The sequence below is a fragment of the Psittacula echo genome, assembly GCF_963264785.1.
Source record: "Psittacula echo genome assembly, chromosome: 9".
In the NCBI taxonomy this organism is placed as follows: Eukaryota; Metazoa; Chordata; class Aves; order Psittaciformes; family Psittacidae; genus Psittacula; species Psittacula echo.
Genome location: NC_137745.1, coordinates 13,660,027 through 13,685,271, shown reverse-complemented (window position 1 = coordinate 13,685,271; position 25,245 = coordinate 13,660,027). Strand labels below are relative to the sequence as shown.

Genomic DNA, 25,245 nt, shown 5'->3' with positions numbered 1-25,245 from the left:
AGCATCAGACATCTTTTACTAATACGCAATACAGTAGCCTTCACTCACAGCACTGCCTGAAAGCTGATTATACAAGCAAGGTGATAAGCACTTTGCCTCAGCAGCCGTGAAGCACAAAGGACGCACAGCGCTCAAAATAAGAGCTATACAGAAACACTTTTACACATACCGTCTCGGTTCATCTTTACAAACAAACCTGCTAAGTCAGAAACTCTTTCTTTAATTCCAGCTACAGATCTGAATATTTGAGGAGAGGATCATCCTCCTTCATTTGATATTTATATTAGTCTAAATATATCATTTAACTAATAGGCCAAACGAGACTCCCCAAACAATACCAGAATGCATTAGTCATGTTGTGCAGAAAGTAAGATATTTATGTGCTTCACTCAGGAGAACCTAAACCTGTGCATTCTCAAGGTTGAGAAAACTCCTGCCATTCCCCTTCTCATGTGACATTTCAACCAAAGAATTCCCCTTAGGGCTAGATGCAGCATCTGCCCAGCACTCAGCATCTGCATATCCAAAAAAGACACCAGGAGAAATGTGCCGCAGGCTTACACACCAGCTTGTTGTCCCCTCTGTGAGCCAAGCTCCCAGAAACCTCAATCTATAACACTAGAAAACAGTGAAACACCACAAACTGGTGAGACTCATTTAAACTTCTGCAAAGGGACACTCAGGGACTGTCACACTTCTGGCTCTGAATAAAGTCCTGGTGGCTGAACTCAGTAAAACATCCTTTTCCAAGCTATTTCTCATGGCGCAGCCATGAGTTGACCTTACCCAAATTTCAAGAAAAGGATTAGCCCCTTATGCTTGCTTATCTCTGATTATGAGCTAATAATGTTTGGTGAGGTTTGGTTTTTTTCCCTGTTGTTTAGGATTGGGAAAAAGGAATACTTTTACCAAATCCAATATACGTCCTTCAAAACGGAAAGGGTAATAACTAGAGATGTACCAAATGGCATGTGTGTAATTTGGATAGCATTTATCTTGAAGTGCCTGCCAACTCAAAATGCTTTGGTTTATTTATCCTCCTAATTCCCAAGCTGATTCAAAGACCAGTATTTTCTAGTCAAATTATTTGGTCCTGGTTTTCCCTTTTTGAAGAATCAGCATCAATGGTACAGTCATTTTCTCATCATGTCTGGCGTGCATGGCATAATGACATACAGGCCGGGGAAGCAAGATGAAAGAAATGCAAAATTCTGACTGAAACTCAGTACCTAACTCATTTAAGCTCTAATTAGATTGCTGCAGCGTTATTAATACTATTAAATTATCCTGCTCAGGTTTTACTTGGTCAATTGGTCTCTAAAAGAACTGTAGATAGTACACAGAAAATTAAGATTGGCTGATGGGACTTTAATTATCCTGCACTTGGGGCCAGTCTCTCATCACTGCAGACACGTCTCCCTGAGACTGAGTGGGAGAGGAAATGGAGAGTGATGCTGTTGTGGAAGCGGGTTGCTGCAGGGGGAGGTGGCCAAGGGCTGACAATGGCATCTACTTCTGCTCCAAAGCTGCAAGGAAAGCTGGTTTGGTCTGTGCAGAACTGCACACTGCAGCAGGTAAAGACAAAACAGAACCCCCCCTCAGCATAGGTTGAACGGGAAGATCATTCCACGGATTCAGACTCTCAATTAATTCTGGCTCTCCAACCACATCCTACCTGAAATGATGATGATACTGGTCCAGTTGAAATTCCACTGAAATTCTGCAAAAAATATCAGAGTCTTTTTTTTTTTTTTTTTTTTTTTTAATTAACCTTGTAAACCTGAGGAATTTTGTGCCTCATCACATTTTTGCACACTAAGGCAATAATAACACAACACTTAGCTTCCCCCACACTATGCCTTTCCAGCTCTTTGAAAGGTTAAAAAAGGATTTGAACTGGTACCTTATTCCCTCCAGCTGAGCACTTTAAATATTTAACCATAAGACATACTTCCAGCTGTGCACCTTCCAATGCAGTGAATTTTCCTCCCCACTCCTTCCCACAAACATGGTAATGTATTCAAGAAAATTGTGGAGAGCATCCTGGTGTGCTGCCCTCTCACAGGGAGCATCTGGCAGTGGGGAGATGGATTTACTCCCAGATGAGAGGGGACCACGTGTAAAACTCCTATGTCCTGAGAGAACTCAAACCTCATGTAACGGTGGTGGAGGGGAAAAGCCTCCACCACCTTTTCCAGTTGTATTTTTGAGAGGAAAAGGGATCCAAGATCTGCTTTTACAAACAGAGGTTTAAGTCTGCCCTATCCTTCACCAGTCAGCCTAAAGGACAGACTTTGCAAGAATGGAATAAAATATCTAATTATAGTTACCACTGGGAGCCAGATGCTCAGATGCTACTTTTAATGGTCAAAAAAACACCCTCCACCCCATTAATGGTGCAACTAACAAGTAAACAAGGTTGTTTCATGGGATTCATTTAACCCAGCGTTTTCATATGAAATGTACATTTTCAGATTAGTGGAAGAAGAAACAAATAAAACAGGGAAACAGAGCAAATAAAAGGCTTTCCCTCATGTTTTAAGAGCAGGCTAAAGACCCTTCGCAGATGTTTATTTGGGGCCATTATTGCCTATCATGTGAATGATTAGCTTGAGACACGTTAAAAGCCATGCTATATATCCAATATTATAGTCTTGCTGCTTGTCAATTTTCTACAGGAATTAGTATTCAGGAACTTTTAAAAACTGATTACTTGTGACCCACTCAATACATGTTCTGTGCCAGGAACCTTTATGCTTTGCTTAATTGTTGGAAACTCTAGGGACTGTCCACATTAAAAGCATTTACATGCAAATTTGGTAAGTAAAAATGGCGACAAATGAGCAAGATTTAGGCAGCTGTTACTCTTCACTGGACTACTGGTGTGACTGGAGGATCCAGCCGATACCTATTGAGGATCTATTGAAATAAAATCTAGGGCAGGTATGGTCCAAAACCTGTAATCCTGCTCACTGCTCTGACTTCCAGGTTTTGCACATGGAAAGCACTCCTCAACCCTCTAAACATGAACAGCAACCGGAGCGTATTTCACTGGTCCTCTGCATACAAGTACAGTAATGAAACCTTTTTTGCCCTTTGCGTCAGGATGCGCTGCGGATTTGCACTCTCTGGAAGATTTTGCTACAAGAGCTTAACAACCAGCCCTCAGCATGCCTCACAGTGCGGAGCATGTGCTCTGCCTGTGGTAGGCCGCCTTGGGTCCCCAGCTTCATCCTGACCTCTGGAAGAGAAATTCCAGGTATTCACAACTCACAGAGACAGGAATATTAAGCAATACCTTCTACCACAGCAGACAAACTGCAAGAGGGAATATGAAGTGGATAAGAAAGGAGACATCAGAAAAAAACATGACAAGGGTCTTGAAGGCTGCCCTGCTTGGCTTGCTAGATGTGAACCTCCAGGACAAAAGATTACACTTATTTTGGAAAGGAAAAGACAAAACTTAAATACGTTTGACCTAGAGGCAGAAATGCAATCACTATGTTGCTGATACATCTTAGATTCTCACTATTTTTCATGCACAGCCTTGGTGTATCCTGCTTTCTACCTTTAGAGCAGTGGAAGAGTAGCTGCTTGGCAAGCAGAACAGCTTTGCTGCACATATGTAGAGTTTTTCTCTATGTAGCTGGGTGGACTTCTCCAAGCACATCTGTCATTGAAAAACAACTTTGTTTTCAGGTATTAAAAAAAAAATAGAGTATTTTGTGCTCAATAACATGCAAACTGACATTATCACTCCTGCCCAAGCCAGCCAAACCTGTTAAAAATGTGTAAGATACTCACCAAGTATTTGCTCTTGAAAATATTCATTGACAAAAATACATTAGTCTTGCAGAAAAGGATTTACAAAGTGATGTGCAGGAGCAAAAACATCACCTATTTTAAAACCATACTGATTTACTTTTTGGCCTTCTATTTCTTATGATGCTCTCAGAGCATAAGTCTGCCTGCCTACAGGCTCATGGACATTTAAGAGAACAGCACAAGATGAAGCAAATTCTTAAGTCCCTATGTCTTCTACTATGTAATTTTTTTCCATTATAGCTTTTATGAGTTCCTTACGTTTCAGTTTTTTTCCTATCTTTGAAAAGACATGTAATAGATCTTAGATATTCTCTCAGCGTGGTTTCTTTTAGCATTTATATCCCTACAAACATTTTACCTTGTGACATTCTCAGACCTCGAGGAAAATTATACTGATGCTCAGAGCTGCCAAAAGCTGATATAGCTTAATTCACTTTGCTTTGCCTAAGGTAGTACAGCTCATGCAGTATACATTACTGCCTTGGCAAAATGGGTCAATAACAAAGAGGAAATGACATTTCACGTCTTTAAGTCCAAGTCTGAGCTAGCTTTCAAAGTGAGGTGTAAGATTTAACTATAGCCTTCCTACTTTTATATAGCTAAAAACCTATATAGGAAGCCCAACCCACTGAATAACCTTTCTTCTTTTAAACCCACCCCAGTTTTCATGATTTTTAAGTGTGGTAAATAACACAGAGGAAAGGGGCCCACACTGGTCTGCGTCTTCTCTTTGTGGATTATTTTCTAGTTCTGCAGAGAGTGGTGACCGTGGCCATGTGTACTTGCTCTTCTGATGGTTTTGTCACCACTATTCACATTCAACCTTAGCAAAGCCTCTTAATGCTTTACCAAAATTGCCACCCTGGCAGGATTTCTGGTTCAATTCATACGAGGCCTTGTTGAAGAACAGTTGCACAGGACTCCCACCCGGGTACCAGCTGCCACAGCACACATTCCAACTATGTGCCCATGTTACATACACTTCAGCTTTCTAACGCTTCTATGCCAATGTTAATGCAGACAGCATCATGCTGCTCCCAAGATTTTCTGGCTTAATTTGGCATTACATGCTAAATGTTTGGCATGAGTGTATTGAAGGACACTTGGTGACACACTGGGATTCTCTGGATTTTGACATGCATTGCCTAACACTTTTTCCAAAGAAAGCATAAGTACTAGCAGGATTATCTGCATTTATTGATGATTTGTGATGAGTTGTTTAACTATCTTCTGTTGTTCTGCTTGATTCACACGGTTACTATCATGTATTCTGAGGTTGTGCCCTTATCTGAATGAAAATTATTTACAGCAGCCATTTCTAAACCTAATGCATCAAAACCATCTGTGGTACTACAAACCAAAAAATTGGGTTTATTCCAAGAGCACTTTATTCCAAGTCAGGCTGCAATCACAGCTTGTGAGCAGGACCTGCATGATTTCAGTCCTGCTGCCTGTTAGCATACATTTTAGAGACCTGATAGAGGACTAAGCAAATAGCATATGGTCATTCAGCGGGCCAGTGGTTTGAAAAATTCCCTTCCAGTTGGCTGAAAGTTAATTCCAGAAGTTAAGATAATTAAAGGTGTTCATGCCAGTCACGGTTGACATGAGCAATGAAAGATTACTGAATCTAATGATAGAACAAAACAAACAACATCTATTATTACAATATACATTATAGTTATTGACATGTTGGGCATAGTAACTCACTAGCCAAAACATGTAATTAGGATGTATTTTAGTAACAGCCTGATGCAATTATTCACCTTTACATTTTAACTGGACTGCAAACACGATTTGGCTGTGCTCAATATAGTGTAATGGAGGCTGAGCTCAGAAATGGCCAGCTATGGCAGTGAGCTTTGCAAACAGGCTGCAGACCTTTCTGGAAGGATTTCTCATTCAGCAGCATTTATGCTGTGAAATAAGTCCTATAAAGCCAGGCACCCGCAGCCCCATGAGTGCAACTGTTGCTGTGTGTCTGATGCAGCACTGAAAAACAGGTGGAGGAACAGGACCAGGGTCAAGGAAGCAGAAGATGCAGTGTCGGTAACAGTGCCACAGGGGAGGTTTAATTCATCTCAGTGGGGTGTAATGCCTGAAGAAGCATCCCAGATCTTTTTTATGTACCATAAAACTAGTTATTTTGGGGAGAATAATGCTTCCAGAGTGCCTTGAGAAGATAAGGAATGCCATTGCATAGCAGCTAAAATAACTCATATTTTTGCAGCTATCAGAAATCCAGTTACTTCTGAATACAGCTACATCTCCATGTAAGCCAATGCGCTGTAACATACAGCTAATGAAATCTAACGGTTTAGCCAATTTCATTAAAAATGTAAATGGTGCTAATTTTCAACAAGTGGCTGCAGCAGCTGAAAGCTCAAGGTTCTGCATTGACATATGAAAATAAAACACGCTAATCATGCTTAATACTTAAAATCTCCATTTTAACTAATACCCTGACCTCACCTGCTGAATTTGTTTAATGAGACTCACACCTGAATAATGCATTCCTCCTGTCAACCCATCAGCTCACACGATTCCAGGCTCCAGGTTGTAAGAGAGATGTATTATCTTTGTTCCAGCTACTTATTACAGTCTGTAACAGGAATAAGAAATGACACTACAAGGGCCAATTTATGTGACAATAACTGAAATGAGAAGTGAAATGGATACCAATTTTTATCTATCTTGATGTAATCTTTGAACCATGATTTTGAGCTTACTCAGATGTTGCAAACCAACCGAAATCTTAACGATTATATATTGCAAAGGTCTGTGCACGGATATACATCCATCCACATATACACATGTAAAGGCATGTAATCACACATCTTTTTATATATATTTGCAAGTAGGGAAGTTGTGATTATACATTACATGCACAAAGGAACTGGAATTGATAATGCTATCAATAATTGTACTTACAGTTACACGCAACCGCATTAAGGTGAAATCATTTAAGATGAAATTTTCTAGCTTGGCAGTTGCCAAATATCTACTTCTACATTTCAGATAAATACATCAAAATACATTCTTTTAAAAGCATCTGAACAACCATATGGTGATTCTGGCAAAATTCTCTCATCCCTTGCTATTTGAAGCATAAACTTATAGTTGGTCAGGTACATGTACTTTTACTCTCCTTCTGCCAGAAACTGGGGAAATCCCTGACAAATTTGTATCAAATTTGTATCTGCTTCTGCATCTGCTCTGAACACGCTCTACTTTAAAGGCAAAAACAAACAAACAAACAAGCAAACCAAAATAAAGCCAAAACCCAACAACAAAACCAAAAACCAATGAACAGCAATAAATTTGAACACATTATTTAAGAAAAATACTCTCTGCTGGCAGGATATTCCTAAGCATAAAACTTCACTGAGTAGTTGTTTGGATCTAATTGCCATCCTGAATATTTCCTCTCAAAAGTCACGTACCTGTAGCTCTCTTTCCATAAGGTAAGAGATTCAATTATTCTTTTCATTCACTTGCTATTCATAACGTTTATCTCCAAACTCTATAAGAGAGGTGTTTATGGCAGGTAAATAGATTAGTCTGAGACCAAACAGTTTCAGTAGGTGTTGAAGTCTGCAGGACCTACGTAAATTGCACAGATGATTACAAACGTACTTCGTATCTTTATATTTATGGGGAATTGCAGCATTGAAGTTGCATCATTCTCTTTGCCAATGACTTGCTGTGCAGCAGACCCTGCCTGTGTCAGGATTGGCAATGGCTCCCTGTCCTCTGTAGGGTGAAAGCTGGAATCAAGCTACGTTCACTTGCTTGCTCCAAGACCAGACTTTGAGGTACAGGAATGTTATTTGCTTTAAAGCAAGACACTTTTTTCCCCCCATTTTCCATGCTCCTCTAAAATACTGGTCCAAGCCTACAGAGAAGAAAACAACATAATACAGCTATTTCCCCAAGGAGGAGGGAGTTACTAATAAGTACACAGCAGTTTCCTTCGCGACGTATAACATGAGCCAGGATTTGTAAGGGGATTTAAATCTACATAACTGTGTGTTTCTGGAACCATATTGATAATTATCAATACTATTAATCTTCTAAGCACTTGTTTAGAAAGATTGCATCAATATATCACATTGCTGGAGGAAATTAATAAAAGCTGAAGGAATTGCTAAGTAGCCAGCCTTCCCGACACTGCATGCAAAACACCCCGTTTAACCGACAGTCATGTTTCAAGCTGTACACTGCCTCATGTGACTAAACAATTTACAATTCAAGGGCACATTTATAAAACAATACAGATTTTTGTGTATCTCTGCACACAGTATGTTTAGACACCTTTAATATGTATTTGTTTCTGCTTGCAAACAAATTAATTAGAAATATATTTTATCTGGAGCTTACAGTTAACCCCGTCTGATGCTTTGGAAGTGAAACATGTTTTAAGTAAGAGCTACTTGAAATCTCTGCAGGGTAATAATGGATGGGACATCATGTTTTCCATCCATAACATCATGTTTTTCATTCATAGTCAAGGATACACCTTCAACCATCCTGAAAATGTGCTGCAGCATCGGATCTGAATCTGAGCACCCAGTGGTACCTTTATGAGCCATAACCCCGAGCTGGAAGAGCGCGCTTGACAAGCTGGTGATGCCAATGTAATTAAAGCAACACGATGCACCCTATGTGGACACTAATAGGCTAGAAAATACAGCATTAATTAGACAATCAAACTGAAAAAAAACCCTGCACTAGCTTGTATTAGGAAGATATCCCTCTCTAATGGCAAATAAATAGGTCTCCTGTAACTACTTCACTACTCACAAAGACAAGCCTGAAGGTGAAACAGGGTACCCATGTCCCTCACCACGCTGCAAGTTGTGGAGGGCTGGTACGAGATGAACACCACATCTCAGCTGGGTGCTCCACCACAACTGAGGCAATAAGCATGTCTCCCATGGAAAGCTTCCTTCTCGGTATTCAGTCAAGAACTCTAGTCCATCATGCAGGATCTCAGTGCCCGACAATTCACTTGTTACCAACCACAGAAAGCAGCATGAGTCCATACACCGGAGCCCAGGCAGGTATTTCCAGCCTGCTCACAGCTCTGACACATCCAAACAAGGACTAAGCCACTCAACCTGAAAACTTCAAACAAGCTCAGCCCTTTAATGACCTCTAATAGCTATTCAATGTGAAACAGCAAATAGGGTAGAGACGGAAGAAAAGGCAAAACCTCTGCCTTTTCAGTCAAATGAAAGTCTGTTACTCCCTTCAATGACAGCTGTATTGCTTGTCCAAATCCAGTAATAGCTCACTTACTGGGCAGCACTTTTGCATAAATCACATTTTTAACAAAAAATATTAACAGCAAGAGTAGCTTTTCTTTTCATTCTGCATAACTGCTGGGAATTTCTAAATTTTGCTGTCACTCTTGAGGAAAATTTGAAGGAAGTGGAACATATGTATGCTCTGTCTCTTTCTCCATCTGTCTGTACCAACTTCCTTCCTAATAACTTCTGAACTTGCTGGCCAGTTTGAAGTATATTTGCTACAGCAAAGATTTCTGAAGTGCATGTCTGCAGGATTAGTAAAACTCAGTGGATAGTTAGCAGAAAGATCCACCCAACACTGAGCATCTCTCTCACCCTTCTGGTTTGGCCAGCCAACCAACCAGTTAGCATAGGTGTAATTCAAAGACAGGCTGTCACTTGCATGGCAAATGGTACAGGGATGTAGAATGGAGCAGTGAAATTATGGAGACAACTATGGAGAAGGAGTCACAGGAAACATGATGGAGAGTGCTGCTGACATATGAAGAAGACAAATCCTTGGAAAAGTAAGATTCAACAGTTTCACAGGGATTGTTTATTTTTTTGACATTTCAGGGATACTTGCAGGGGTTTGGATGTGAAAACATGATAATAAATCTGGGACCTGCTGAGTTTACTCTGTATACAGAAAGAGAAGCAGTATCACCAAATTTCCCATGAGAACCTGCAGTTCCTCTAGGAGTGATCCATTTCTTTCTCCTTCAGGCACATCAGTTCCTCCAGGAGAGATGCATTTCTGGTTTTGTCAGACACCTCAAAGCATTAGAAGTTGCACTCATAGAAGCCAGACAGGTTCCAGAGCTCATCAGCCAGTTCCTTGCCTTCTTCTAGGGCCTCCTACTGAGCAACCTCAAAGTGCTTTACAGAGACTAACAAATAATGGCATGCATGTCAAGGAGGGATATATTGTTATTGGATATATGATGTACATGGGGTAAAACAGACCATGGAGGTCTAATTACCTGCCTAAAATTCAAAGTGAAACATAAGGCATGAAAGAAGAAACTGTGTCTCCTGGCCATTCTGCCTTCATGTTTAAGCCACAGCATCATCCTCACTATTTTCTATTGCTTAAACACATGCATTAGAGATCTAGTTATTGCTAAAGTAAACAAACAAAGCAAATAAGAACAACCCCAAAAAGCAAGGTACTCATTTGAAAAGTGAAACAACAAAAAACCAGATGGTATATGACACGCCTCCTTTTCCCCATGGTAATTTCCTTCTTTTTCCCATTAGCATTTTTGGTTTTTGAATCGTATTAAAGACAGTCAAAATAGCTCTCATAATGATGCAACTACCTTGTAATACTTGAGTGTGCCCTCAACACTAGCATAGCAAAATACAATCCTGGTTTCAGATGTTAATATTACTGTGGTCAATGGTTTTACTGTCTAATTGCACTAGCTGTGTCTTTGTTACTCAACAGGCTCTGGGGGTTGTGATACAGGATTTCAGTAAGGATGCAGCTGGCCAAATTTCTGATCCTAACTTTCAGAACAAAGCATTTTAAATTGCAGGAGGTCATGTAGTATAAATATTGTACATGAAATTTGCATGCAGAAGGCTGAAAAGGGGCTGACAGATCTTGACAAGATCTTCATAAAGAGGGAAAGGCAGGGGGTGCTCATCCATGACCTTGTATGGGAGGTGGGTGGGCATTTTGTAATCATAACTTCACTGCAGGGAAAACAAAGCACTGCAACAGTTTTTCACAGAATACTGGCCAAGCCATTTAAAATAAGACATCTGCTCATTTCATCCTTGTGTAGTAATCTGTGAAACACAGCCAAAATTGTTACTAAATCATGCATTGGGTACTAAGAAAGCTGTGCTAGGCTGCTTGACATCAGGCAAGAAAATGTCATGATTATACTGTCCTCATGTAAAAACTACTTTATGTCCCAGGTTCACTGTAGCAAAAAGTCATAAGATATTTCCTTGTTTATCAACCAAATTCTGATCACTGATACAGAAATGTAAATCCAGGGTGAGTCAACTGCAGTAAAGAAGACTCTTTCAGATACCAGTGTCCTAAAGAGACAGCAGAGCCTGGCTCGTGTGCGTGTAGGGAGCAGACATCTGCCTTTACTTAATACTTCTGCCAGACATAAAAAAGCCAAGGTGATACAAAGATGCGGAAAAGCAATAAGGATTAAGAGAAATATACAGTCTTGGATATTTTAAGAAACAGGTTTGTAAACTTATAGCAACAAAAATAAAACAATCTGATATAGCATATTTTAAGACATACAAATATGTTAATGATCTCTTCAGCCTATCTACTGTCTTATGCAATAGAAAGAGAAATGTAAAAGGAACTTATTCTGTAATTTTACATGAAAAAAACGGTAGAACCATCAGGATTAATGAGACCCATGCCCCTCCTATTTCTGCCTCTCACTCCAAAATACTGTGAATGGCAAGGCGACACAGACTGTTGTATATCAAACCAATGACAGGCTGAACAGTAGCAATACTTCCACAGATATAAAATGGCAGAATATTCTGGCTCCTTCTTTGAATGGGAACAGTGGAAAAGAAGAAAACATTTACTTACCTATGATGATCTTCATCACTTTTCGGCACTTAATTTACCTACTGCATTTGCTATCTGGAGTGCCCTTACCATTAAGGCCTGCATCACAGGGCAGAACAACTTTTCTCATTTGTAACTGAGGAAATCCAGACACAGGTCTAAACAAGACTGCCCAAGATGACAAGTCTCAGAAAACACAGGATTACTTCAGCATTTTCTAAATCAAAATTAGCACTCTCATCAAGCATCCTTTTGTTTCCCCTCCTGTGTTAGTATTAAAGAAATAAGAATTGGGAAAATGTACCTCAAAGTGTTATCTTCACAATAAGTACTGAAGACAAATTGTAGCCTTTGGTACTTTTTGCTGGGATGTGTTTAATAGCAGCTATCATTCTGGTTGCTTGTTTTACGGAATCCTTGACTTTGCTAAACTCTGCAATTTCCTTTATTATTGTAAGAAAATACAAACAGGGACTATCATAGCAATACTAATCCACTGTGAGAAACTAGGACCCATAATGAATAGAAGGGAAGTTACTGAGAGAACCTCAACTACTCATATAACCCTGTAGCCATAAGGATAAAAGGGTGAGGAAAGTGTGTTTTTTAGGGAAACAATACAGCAACAGGAATACATATCAAGCTTCATGAATTTATCTTTAAATTTTAATGAATTAGGATGTGTAGTTTACATAAAGAGGATTTATTTACTAAAACTTGTTTGCTAAAAGAACTGTAAATTGCAAGTTAATATAGTTTTCCTTAAATAGAACATCAAAAGTTGAAAAACACTGAAAGAGTGTACAGCAAAATGAGCCAGAATTCTAGCAGAGCAAAAATATTGTGGTCAGTCTCAAAGACTGGACCCTTGGAAATCCAAATTATTACTTCATTTCACAAAAGACATAAAAACATTATTTTCAAAGGAAATCCAGCAACAGAGGCAGGGAAGGAGACATAAAGCACCAAGAATGGATGATGTTGGGAGAGATATAACCTTGGGTGGAAGCTTTGACTGAGAGAGGAAAAACCTTCTGTAGCAATTGGCATTTCGCTTCAGAAATACCTTGATTTTATTCAGGCTTTGCTGATGAAGAGCAGTCAAATAGAACTGAAAACACTATCTTTGTGATTTAATAACAATTTAAAAGGAGTCAAGTAACTGTAAGGTTAAAGAGGCACCACTTCTCCATGAATATGAAGCTCAGTCAACTTGCACGAAGTCAAGCAGGAAACCTGAACCCAGATCTCCAAAGACCTGATACAGACCATCCTTGTATGGATGAAGACAACACAAGAGTCTCCAACTTTCTCAGTCACAAGTGATGTTTTTTTAATCTGGGAAACATCTAGGTGTCTCGAAGGTCTTTGACCACCTGCTCTTATGCGCTTGTTTTTCCTTAGGCGTCATTATAAAATGGCCATCTCATACGGATATCTTTGCTATGTGCTTAAAAGTAACACCAAAACAGTGAGTCACTCAAAAAACATTCAGTTAGTTTCAGCTTTCCTAAAAGTAGGAAAACTGAAAAGCATCTACAAATGAAAGCCCATTGGTTTCAAACAGCAAGCCATTATTGCCTCATTTTCCAAGCTGGCAGCTAGGGACTTTAGACACATAAAAGCAATAAAATTTGCATGATCACCTAATGTCTCTATTAGTCTGATGAGCTTTGGTACTCAGGGAACAGAGAAAAGGTTGCAGGACAGAGTAAAAGAAGATAACATACAAAAACCCTCAACACCATTATGTAGTTGCGAAGAAATATCAAAGCTCCGTATTAATTTTGCAACATTCAGAGACAATATCTGACAATGGAGAGCAAACAAAGGATAAAACAGGACTCACATTGAGCTGGAGGTCATCTGTCCACTGGCCAACAAGGCGGTAGCCCGGGGTGCTGGTGTTGGTGGTGTGGTACTGGAAGATGTCATAGCGCCCTGGGGCATCACCGTTTTTGTTGAACATCACTGGAGTGCCAGCACTGCCTAGGTGAAGGAAACAAGACAAAATCCAACCAACACCAACTCTTTACAACATCTGTTTTATTTAGTCACAATTGAGAGCTTACAGACTAGCAATGTGTTTCAGGCAAAGGTAATTCGTCATCCAGCCATCTAAAAAGGGTACTTCAGAACACAGTGGCATCATCCTAGCCCGCTTCCAGAGATTAATTGTCACTGCCCAAACCTCCCAACTAAAAATAAAGCAAAGCAAAACTAAATCAGCCTTATTTCACTTTTGCTTTGCACAAAGTGAGAAATACCAGCAGGCTTTTCTTCCTGCCCTCCACCCTACCTCCTGTCTATCTTTCCTCAGGGAGTTCTTTAGTGAAGATCACTCCTGTGAATGAAGCCTCTAAATGATACCAACCCCCCACCCCCAAAATATTGCATCTGCTTCTGAGAGATACTTTTGTCAGAAGTCAGCCCAGGTCTAGCTGAATCTTGACTAGCATCCAGAAATATCTTCCTCCTCCACAGTATGTTCTTATTCCCATAATCAGCATGCAGTTGGGATGGAAAAGAGCAGACTAAGCTATAAGAAGACTGATCCTTGTGTACTTCATTATTTAGGTTCTTACGACCCTGACACAGGCTAAGAAGTATCTCAGTCAGGAACAGTTCACGATAGGGTTCCTAAATTAACTTAATTTGCCATATACTAAGGTGACTAACATAGGTAATGAAGCACAGGGCAAGCAACAAGGCAAGGATATCCCCCCAACCCTTCTTTTGTGCCTGGTGCTGAGCAAAGCCAACCAGCAGCCTGAAGGTACACCAGCAGCTGAGCAATGGGACAGATGACTCTTGATATTCAGGTGAGTTCTCACCAGAACGTCTGTATTTTATTACCATGGCATTAGATACGAACCCTTTCTTAGATGAGAATTCAAAACAGCATTGCATTTCCTCAGATCTCTAGGTGAAAATTTCAAGGGTGACATTTATTTCAAGACATATTAAAATAGGTTTCAGTAGGGTAGAGTAATATTGTGTCAAGATTGAAGATTATGACAATACTCCAGCATATCTATATTCAAAGCTTCTTCTTCCCGCACAACTTCTTTTTTTTTTTTTTTCCCTAAAGCAATGAAAAAAATCTCTCCTGTTGTACCATTGAACTTTAAGATTATGGTTTTCTTCATGCTTCCCATTCTTCACTGAATTCCAGTGAGTAAAAAGAGATTTGAAGGAGTGAATTAGCATAGTTTCCATTCTAGCCCTGGGAAATTGTTTCCTGTCTATCCCTACAATCCTTCGAGATCAGATAAAAATTCAGTTCAAAGGCTGGTACAGAAAATCTTCCACTGAAATCTCCCCTCACTAGTTCCTTTATGAATGCTAGGCAGATATTTAATTGTCATTACAGATTAATGTATCCAGAATACATTTAATGAAAACACTTAGAGTGAATAAGAAGAAATGGCTGTAATTCCTGGGCTTTTCTGGAAAGTCAGCACAAATGGTAAAATGGGATTTAGCTAATCACAACTCTTAAAAGGCTATATATTATTAGTTAAGCTTGGTTTTGTCAGAGCTGACAAAAAAGTACAATTCCCACAAGAGTGGGAGCTCAAAGTGAGGGTCCCAAAATGCAACATAGACATTTGTGGATTCTCCGCATCCTGACAAAACCCTGGCATGGACATGGAAGGTCCATACCTACACATGAGCAGGCAGACCGAGAGATGATGCCATCATCATAGCCATGCCAAAGTCAACAGTCTTCCATAGGCTGAGGGGAAGCAGCCAAGAACACGTCTATAGTCACCTTCATGGGCCATCAGCAACATTGCCCAGAACCCTCCCAGCTAAGCCCTGGCCATTCCACCATGATCCATTGTGCAGAACCAAGCCCCTCCAACCGCTGCCTGGGCACCCAGAGGAGGTTACCCACCTGCAAGCAGATGGTGCTGGCAGGACCCCCATTCCCTACTGGGGACAGGCAGTGGACAACAAGGTTAAGCAGAAAGCCAACATGAAGGATAGGTGCCGTTATGGACCTAAGAGGTCTTAAAATGGCAAAGTATGAGGAATCATCACTCCAAAATGTGCAATTTCTGTGTTTTGCAGGAGCAAGACAGCTTTCTGTAGGTTACTGTTAATTGTTGCTTTGCATAGCTGCATGCAGACAGATTTTAGACACTGACATTTAAAATAATCCTTAAGGTTAGTGGATGCACTTGGATGATGCAGGGCTGCAGACTCCACAGCAACATGACACAATACAGCGTTGTCTGCTGTGTCACCTCCTGAGACCCCTACAGGAACAATCCTTTGGGACATTGACCTCCTGCATGGATGTGGATACTTGATAGTCAATAGTAAGCACCTGCTGCTGTTTTCAGGTTAAATCACCATTTATCCATTAAAATTATACAGAGAAATGCTGTGAAAAGTCTGGTATCTGTAGGGAAGACGAGTATCTATAGAAACGCAAAGAACTGATAATCTCGGGTCATAAGTCAAGCACAAGTGTCCCATTTTCTGACTTTGAAGTTGGGTTCCCAGCCAAGGATCTGCTTAGTAAGTGCAAGCCTTCCTTAACCTTTGTGTGGGCTCTGGCGCATGCTTTGGAGCCCTTTTTGCACTGCCTGTCTGTAGGGACCTGTCAGTTCTGTTTGAAATTGCTTTAGCATTTCAGTCTCTACTCACAATTCAAGTTTGTTTGTGCACTTATGAAAATAATAAAAACTCATATATGAAACCTCATTACAGAGAAGAAACATTTTCAAACATGATCCTATTTATTATTTGACTTCTTGATCTTCTAATTATTAAAACGTGGTTGTTTAGCTGTTTTTTTGATAATTTAGGATTTATTTTCCTTCTATTAGGATTTACAAGGATTTTGCTCAGCCCCAGAGAGCACTTCAGAAACTATTAGCCTCCAGACTGCAGCTTCTTGCTCATTCAGAAGCTATGACAATTTAATTCATCTTCAGTTCCCTAAAAATAAGCTGCCTTCTCACTACACAGACACAGAGAGTATATGACACCCTTTTACCTGCAGAATGCTTTAAAAAAAAGACATTACTGACTGAATTTGTAGGATTTCAGTCTCTTAATCACCACAAGATGAGAAATGAATTAACAGGAGAAGGAAAGGGTGCTAGACAGCTGTAAATAGCTAAGGTGTTTCTTTATCATTCAGTTCACGTTTACTGCAGTTTGAGGACCTGAAGAGCTCATACGAACAGTATTGTTAGTTTGTCACGGACAAAAATACAACCACTTTGCACTTTGAGATTATCAGAATCTCACTGCACTTGAGGTTTTAAGTTTTCCTTACTTTGGGCTTTTTTGTTCTCAGTGTAGTGTGATGATATCAAAATGCATACTGAGCTACTCGTACAAATCCTGTCTCTCTTCATTAAAGCATTGCTTGAGCTTTTTCTGCATGAATGTCATTATACTTTTGCAAGGAAGAAAAGACTCCAAAAGCAGGTACAGACAGGATGATTTTAACTGCACGGCGACAAGGAGATCTATTACATGCAAAGAGGATCTCAAGCTCATGGGCTCAAGATGCTTGAAAATGGGCTACATTTTTTCTCTGTGACACACAGTTTGAGCAGAGCACTCTCACTGCTCTGCTTTCCAGTTTTACTATGAATTTAGACAGAAGTCTCAGAGAACAGGATTTTAAGCACAGACTACATATTGCTTTTCAAGTCCTAACTTCAAAATCCCTGGAAGTGTTCAAAGCCAGGTTGAATGGAGTTTCAAGCAACCTGGTCTAGTGGAAGGTGTCCCTGCCCATAGCATGGGGGTTGGAACTGCATGATCTTTTAAGTCCCCTTCCAACCCAAACCATGCTGTGATTCTATGATTCTTATGTTTTCAGAAATGTGAATGTCAGGAAGATCCAGGGCTTATTGATCTGGTTCTACTCCTAGGTGGCTTGTCCTTACAGAGCAGCCTGCAGGGAAGAGCACACCCCTCTGACTCTGCTCTCCCAGCCGTGACATGATGGCCAATGAACATGCAAGCACCAGCACCCGTGTTCCAGGAGCTCACAGATTTTATCAACAGGAGTACACTACCCAAACCAGCCAAAGCCTCTCTCACTGCTTCTTCCACTGCCTCATCCCTCTTCATTTTTCAGGCTGGCTTAATCCTTTTGGTGAGTTTTGACAGCTGCTTATCCTGCCAGTAGGAAGACCAAGCCAACCCACAGCAATGCGGGGAATTTACTTTTATAAAATACAAGAAGAAATTGGTTTCAAAGCATCTTTCCATACCCTGAGAAGCAGGCCCAAAGAGGGCTGCAGCTGAACACGGAGCCTGGGTGTAGAAACACATGCACACTTATGCACTATGAATGCCATAGCAAAAAGCTAAACTCTGCCCCTGGATAGTCAACCATAAAATAAATTGCTTCTTTCCCCATGGAAAATGCCAACACCCAGATAGCCAAGTGAAATTAAAAAGGTTTAAAGCTATCCCAGTTTTGCCAACATTCTCCTTCCCATGCTAAAAAGAAAACCACTACTTCAGTCCCTGAGCTGGACATGAATTACAGATATAGAAGCAGAGAAAAACACCATATGGCCATGTAAATCAATCACAAATGGAGGCAAAAAAAATAACCTTTTAAAAGCCTGACTAAGGAAACTCAAATAAGGAAACCGTAGTTGGTGCAAGCCCCTTCCTGGACCTGGACATTAGGCAACATTAGCTGGGCATCCAGTTTCTCATAAATAATTTCTCAGCTCTATTAGATGACCATTCAGCATCATTATATGCATGAACTGTCGAGATGACCATGTGTGAGCTGCTTGTCAGTACTAAAGTGGCCCAAGTGCAATACTGTACATGAATGCTGTACTTCTACAGGAGCTTTGTCCTTTATAATTAACCTTCTAAAATGAGGAAAGTAGAACTCCAGAACTCTCTCAGATCATTCATCTCAAAATTTGCTCCTGGCTGTAGTTAACATCTTACTTCACCTTTCGTTACTTCAAGGGAAGAAATTAAAAACTCCTCATATTCACTTTGCTGTTCATAAGATGATTTATACGGGAAGGAAAAATATCCTTGGCACAAATTACCAAGCTTGACCATGAAATACCAGCTGTATTGCTGCCTTTAAATCTCTCAGGTCCTATTGGCTATGTGTGGGTTTTGTTAAGTATATTAATAAAAATGTTTATTAGCAGATCACAGTAGGCAATGCCTTGGTGTGCTGCCTGAGGAGAATGTGAAGCTTATGCAAACCTCTTCCCAGGCAGTGATGGCCCTGGCTGCCTCACCCAGTTCAAAAGGATGTTTTTTCAGGACTTTCCTAAATCTGTTCTAAATATGGATTTGGAGGTCTAACTTCTGGCTCCTGGTTAAATCTCAGATCTCAGTCTTACACAGAGCTAAGGTTAGAGCAGTAAGACCTCCTGATAAGCACATTCCCAAGGTTTATGAAGAAGAAATAACACTAAGTTGCTGGAAGCAATCTGATCTGGTGCATCCAGGCTGACTGAAGGTAAATATTTGTTATACGAAACAACATTCATATTATGAAACAATATATATTATGAAACCAGTAAAACATATAAAGGCATGAAAATTGTGCTAATATTTAGGCCTTATCTATATAGTGCAATGCAGGGAAAATACATGAAAGCCAGTTGTACTGTCTGAAACAGCAGGTTGGTATTGCAACCATTACTGCCACACTTGGGAAGCATAGGTGGATAAGTGATAAGCAGACAAAAAGATAAAGGGCTCCTATCTTCATTCCCAGGATGCTTTGTCTCCTCTGAAGTCTTACTAGAGGAAGGAAGGTTGGAGTAACTACTGTCTAAATTGCATAGGTCTGGCTCTGCAAGTGGACCTGGCCTTTTAACTGTCCTCTCCCATCTCTCGAGCATGCAGTTAAGCTAGGTTCACCCCATAGTTTTCTCTAGGTACAAAACCAATATAAATTAAGAGAAAAAAAGATGTGTGATGCTAACAAACTTCTAGGGCTTCAACAGGCTTACTCAGAGACAAGCTTAGGCTTTTACCCAGTTACTTCTCCCATAGGAAATCAGTCTTCTGGAAGGTATCCTAAAATATCAGCAGCAATTTCTGTCTTTGGGCAGTAGTAGCCTGTTTGCCTTGGCCAAAACATGAAAAAACATGGTCTTCTTCCACAAACTAGCATAACAATGAAAAAGTCTTAATCTGCACTGAATGAAAAATAGGTAAAGTGAAATTAAGCGGAAAAAAGTCACACGGCTCAACATGCTACTGAAGCAGTGGTCTCTGCTCACCGTTGAAGTTAACACTGCGGATGTACTTGAGCAGCTTTTTGCCTCCCGCGTGCTCCATCTCAGGGCAGACCCCCGGGTAGTCGGCACAGAGGTCCTTGTTCATGTGGTGAAGAGCGTGTGCCATGGCATACACAGCATCGATCACAAACTGGACCTTCCCCTCCTGCTCATAGTGGGAGTCTTTGCCAATTCTCTCCTGTCCTGCATGTTAGAAACAAACACACACAGACACAGAGAAGGACAGTAAGGAGCAGCAATTTCCTGATATCAAATACAAATGAATCCTCTTAGAGCACACTTAAAGAACTGCATGCTTTAGTCAATATAATAAAAAAAATTAAGTTATGGTTTTACTAATTGTAAGCCTTTCTTGATAGTAGGATAATCAACACTTCTTGCAAGTTATTCTACCATAGTCCAGAGAAACAAATCAAACAAAGAAACAAGTCCAGAGAAACAAATCCATAATCACAAACTTGAAACTAACTTACAGGGACTATCTTACAGAGAGAAAACACCAGACTCCGTATGCTCCCAAAGTATGTCTTTGAAAGAAGAAAGCATTTAAAATAAAGCACAGCTGGTATTTAAAGTCTGATGTTTTGTTCTGTTGCAAATCCCAGTCTCTAATTGAAAGACAGCCAGATTGAGGGAAGAAAGAATCACTTCAGAGATGCAACCGAAGGGGTGCTCCAGAGAACTGAGTGAAAGAGGCCTGCTACTAATGCCACTTGGGTAGCTCAGTCTGTTTGCATTAACTACACACCTCTCCTCTTCCTAACTTACAGAGACTGAAATGTCCTTCAGAATCCACTGATTGCCTTTAAAATATTTTAGCAGGCAAGAACTTAAGGAATCCAAATGCTTAATGTCATCTCAACTGCAACAGGGGAAAAGCAGTGGTTTTAAAGTCATTCCTTGATTGCTGCAGCACCCAGCATGTTAGAAACTACAAGCCCTCTGCTCAGAGATCTTTCATCCAACAGGCCAAGGCATAAGAAAAAGTTTGAGAGAAAGGAGGCATATTTGCAGATAGAAACTTGGAACACAGAAATTAAACCACAAAGAGCCAAAAGAACTCAATAGCAGTGACAAAAAAAGTATTTCAGGTGTTTGGCTCATGCCTTAACCATTCTCTCCCTCTCAGACTTGACATGGATATGTAACATGACTGTAAAACCAAGCAAGAAGGTGGTCTTGCTTTTTATGGTTATGTGAACTGCAATTAAGCAAACCAAACAGTATATTCAGAGCTTGAAGAAGGCACAACAGAGAATCAAGAATCTGATTTTTTTTTTTTCACGACATTGTCCACTCACTTCTTGTTTTACCTTGTCCAAGTAGCACCTGCATGATTCAATCTGTCCAGCTGAAAGATGTGTGATTATACTTCCTATCTCACCAGGGTTTTATGAAACATAATTACCGCTTGTGAAGAGTTCTGAGCAGCATCGATGAAAGCAGTAGAAGTGCAATCTATTCTTTTCCAAGGGTGGCCATACTCCACTTGTTTTACCTGCAGCATCACACTTATTTCTAACCTCACATCGGGCTTGATCACCTTCCTGCAGTACCTGCAAGTCTGCCTACTGCCAAGAGCTCTGAGAAACCAGCGCTTGAGTCATCTCTTGCAGCTATTTGAGAGACATCCAATCAAAGTAAATGTTCGGTTGGAGGACACAAGTGGGAGAAATTTCTTTGTTAACATCCTTAATTAGATATAGGGATGAGTGAATTTAAATTAGCTGATTGATACCAATAAGAAAAGGAAATCAGGTTCTTAATGAATGTGAGAACTAATGATTTTTAACAGAGGCAAAAAGTCCGTTTTCCTATTGTTGTTCAGCTAAAATGTTTGTACTAGCTCATGAGACAAAGGCAGTTCCCCCCAAACAATTGTTTTTCCTCTTCTTTGAGTGGAGAGGCAGTAGACCAGAATTACAAATAAGCACACAGAAATCACCACCTTGTAACAGAAATGCTACTAGCACAAATAATGTCTACATACCCATAAAAGTGACTGAAGATAAGCAAAGATGTTAATTCCCTTATATGAATATCTTTAATTATCTAAATTTTTCCACCTTCTTTGGTTTCCTCTGTAATTACCAAACTGCACCTTTGATGTCTAATCCACTCAACCTGCATACCATATTTGAGAGATCCATTACCACAGCCCCTCAATTTTAAATCTCAGCTACACTGGAAACATTGAAATCCTGCAAATAATTCAGCAGTGTAAGCCAGCTTCCAGACTGTGAAGATCCACGTACTGACCTTTTCATTATTTCACTCCCCTCTCATTGATTACAGAACTTACTACATTTCCAGGCCCTGACAAGGAAAATGCTTTTAAGTGGTTTCAGCTCAGCTAAATAACCAAATTAGCAATGCAACAGAAACACAGGCCAGTGAAAGTGAATTTGGAATTGAAATGCTCCACACAAACAATACTGATTAGGCATATTAAGTTCCAGAAGCATGGCTGGCCAAATGCACAGCCGAAAGAAAACTTTTAGCAGTGGAATATCTGTGAAAGGAACCTGAGCAAAATCCACTTCAAAAAAAAACCCCAAGAACAACGTTAGCAGTGTCCCAGTATGAAAATAATAAAGATTTGAAAAAACCAATAGAATTTCCAGTAACAAGAACACTTTCCTGTACTAGAAACGGCCACTTAGTTGAGTTTATTATCAAGAATTTGTGCAAAATAAATCCAAATATGTATTCAAATTTAGCTGCCCTCCCGGAAAACATATAGGAATTTATACAATTAGAACAACAGTTTGCTATCCTTCATCTAGAACGCAGGTTACCTTTTAAAGTGGCTTTATTGAAATTAGAAGTTTAGCCCAAATTTGAACTAGAAAAGAACCTGCAAAGCAATTCCCATATTTTACATATGTCAAAAAGCTTCCAGACTTCAACACTAAAAAAAGAAGAAAATAAAATATCCAGTTGAACAGTGCTCCTTCTAGTTTATGTCAAACTACCACCATATTAATCCAGTTAGCAGCAAATCAGGCCCAAAGTGTGTTCTCAGGCAGGAATAAACCTAGGTGATGGGCCACAATTTTATTTCCAATTTCAATGTTACTGTGGCAATTATTTTCCCCTCCTTGGTTTAGCTGAAGAAACCAAGCAGAAAATTTTACCACATGCTTCAGAACTAGTTCCTGCATATATGGCTGCATAGAGATTCAGTTATTAATTATTCCTGGAATAAAAAAACCCAGAAGGCATTAGCTTCTTACAGCTAAACATAGCAATCCCAGTGCTGTGTATGCCTCCTGGCAAAGGGGTAGTCTTGAACCCCCAGCCCAGTCCTATTAGGACGTCTCAAAGAAGCAAAACTTGGTGCAAGAGAAGGAGCCAACAGATGAACTCAGGTGTTGGGTGCAGCAAGAAACCATGCACCCTGCATGCTCTCAGAAGATACCAAAAGCACAGAAGGCAAACATAAACCCCATTTGCACTATGATATATATATATATATACATATACCCCATTTGCACTGTGAATCTTCTGCTCCTCTTACATGCCCTGCTCTTTACAGGTTGCCTTTTTATCTTTTCCTTTTTAACTCCCCATAACTTGGTGATTTCAGGAGCCATGCGATAACATTATTTTCTTCAGCAATGAAGTAGCTGACACCTGAGATATGCACACAAAGCGATTTCAAGAGAATGCACTTCTGCTCCATGGATTTGAAATGGAGTACCTTGGGATGTCAGGAGAAGGATGAAACACAAAGGCAATTTATTGACATGAGCACTTTTTGCTTCCAAAAGATCTATTTGAAGGTGATGACAAATAATTTAACCTCACTTCTTACTAAAGTCTCAAGTGCCCATCATTATGATTCCTACGAGGCTGAGCAGTCAGGTCTCTTGCTTCAGGCAAATCTTCACAAGAGAAAAATACTGCAACAAAGAGGAAAAATATAGCCGCAAACCCAGAGTAGTGACAATACAGGGAGAAAGAGGTCCTCTTGTACTGTCTCCTTCAGATGACAGAAATTAAATGCAAGTTTAAGTACTCTTGGTCACCCTTGTTGTATCTCCACAAGGGTGACGCTTAACACCTCCTTGTACAGAGAAGGAGCTGACAAAATAGTTTTTCATACTGTATTTTCTCAACATCTCCCCTTCAACTGATTTTTCTGGACTCATCACTGATCATAAAGTACGGAATATGATACGATGTATACATAGTATTGCAAGGACAATTTTTATCACATATAATTGATACAGATAGATATCAAAATCGCACTTCACTGGTGCTTACATTAGTTGAATTCAGACATTGGTTCAGTTTCTGAAGGATTAAACACATTTTCAAAGGAACTTACATAACTGTGCTGCTAAGAACCCGGTGATAGTCGTCATTAACAAGAGATTTAATTTAAAGATTGTAGAATGCTCAAAGTCTCAAACGAGCAGCTATTATTTGTACAAGCTAGAATTCAGCAGCTGGTTAAGTGCTGACAGAAAAATGTATACTCTTCATCCGTCTCCGGCATATTTAGCATCATTAGAAACCTGATGCCTGTGAGCAAAGAGACATCCATGAAGCAACAGCTACAATTATTAGTCTGTAACTGTGCAAGTGCCTATACATGCTATTTCATAATGATACTGAAGCTTCCTCCAGCTACACACAGAATGTTCAGCCTGTGCAGCTGCAACGGCTGTACTTGTGGTACTCCAGAAACATGCACAAGAGCATAAAACAAGTGGATCCATCTTTAATAGACAAGTACCTACATCCAGGGCTCTCCAGAATAAGATCAGAGCTGTTACTCCTTGGATATTGACTCATGATACAGACATTACTATACATACAAGGAGGTGTAAAGTTTGAATGCTTCTCCAAATAAGCTCTTTATTTGAAAGCAGCTGAGTACTACAGCTTGAGAAAAACTAGCAATATGCTAGAGTAAATATTGTAATTTAAACAAGTAGAGTATGACAATCAGCCCTCTTTGCAATATAATCCATGTATTGTCATTTTACAAAGAAATGCAAGATTCAATAATACAGCTATGTAGTTACAGTCATCTATCCAGCCCATCCTAATTCAGAAGATCTCATTATAGACACAAGCCATTATCTCAAACCCATCAATCCAATCCTCGTGGATTTTCTTCGGGAAAGGAGATGAACTTTCAAGTTTCTACTGCTAACCACACAAGAACATCCTTCTGTGCTAGGAAAAGATTTCTGCCTTACTTCTAATGGTTAAAGAGAACTCTTGCCTAATCTCCTTTGCAACCTGCTGTGTCAGCACAGCTCTACAGCCTTCTGTGACTCTG

The 25,245-nt window shown here is 39.9% G+C and overlaps 1 protein-coding gene across 2 annotated transcripts in view; it reads right to left on the bottom strand.

Annotated features, from left to right (window-relative positions):
* GRM7 (glutamate metabotropic receptor 7) overlaps positions 1 to 25,245 on the bottom strand; it is a gene marked incomplete at both ends in the record, with an annotated part of 300,368 nt that overhangs the window by 76,831 nt on the left and 198,292 nt on the right. For both annotated transcript variants that reach the window (XM_080625888.1, XM_080625889.1), the window contains 2 exons: positions 13,526 to 13,665; positions 19,932 to 20,132. In XM_080625888.1, coding sequence (XP_080482014.1) covers positions 13,526 to 13,665; positions 19,932 to 20,132 — 341 coding nt within the window. The remainder of the gene's footprint in view (positions 1 to 13,525; positions 13,666 to 19,931; positions 20,133 to 25,245) is intronic.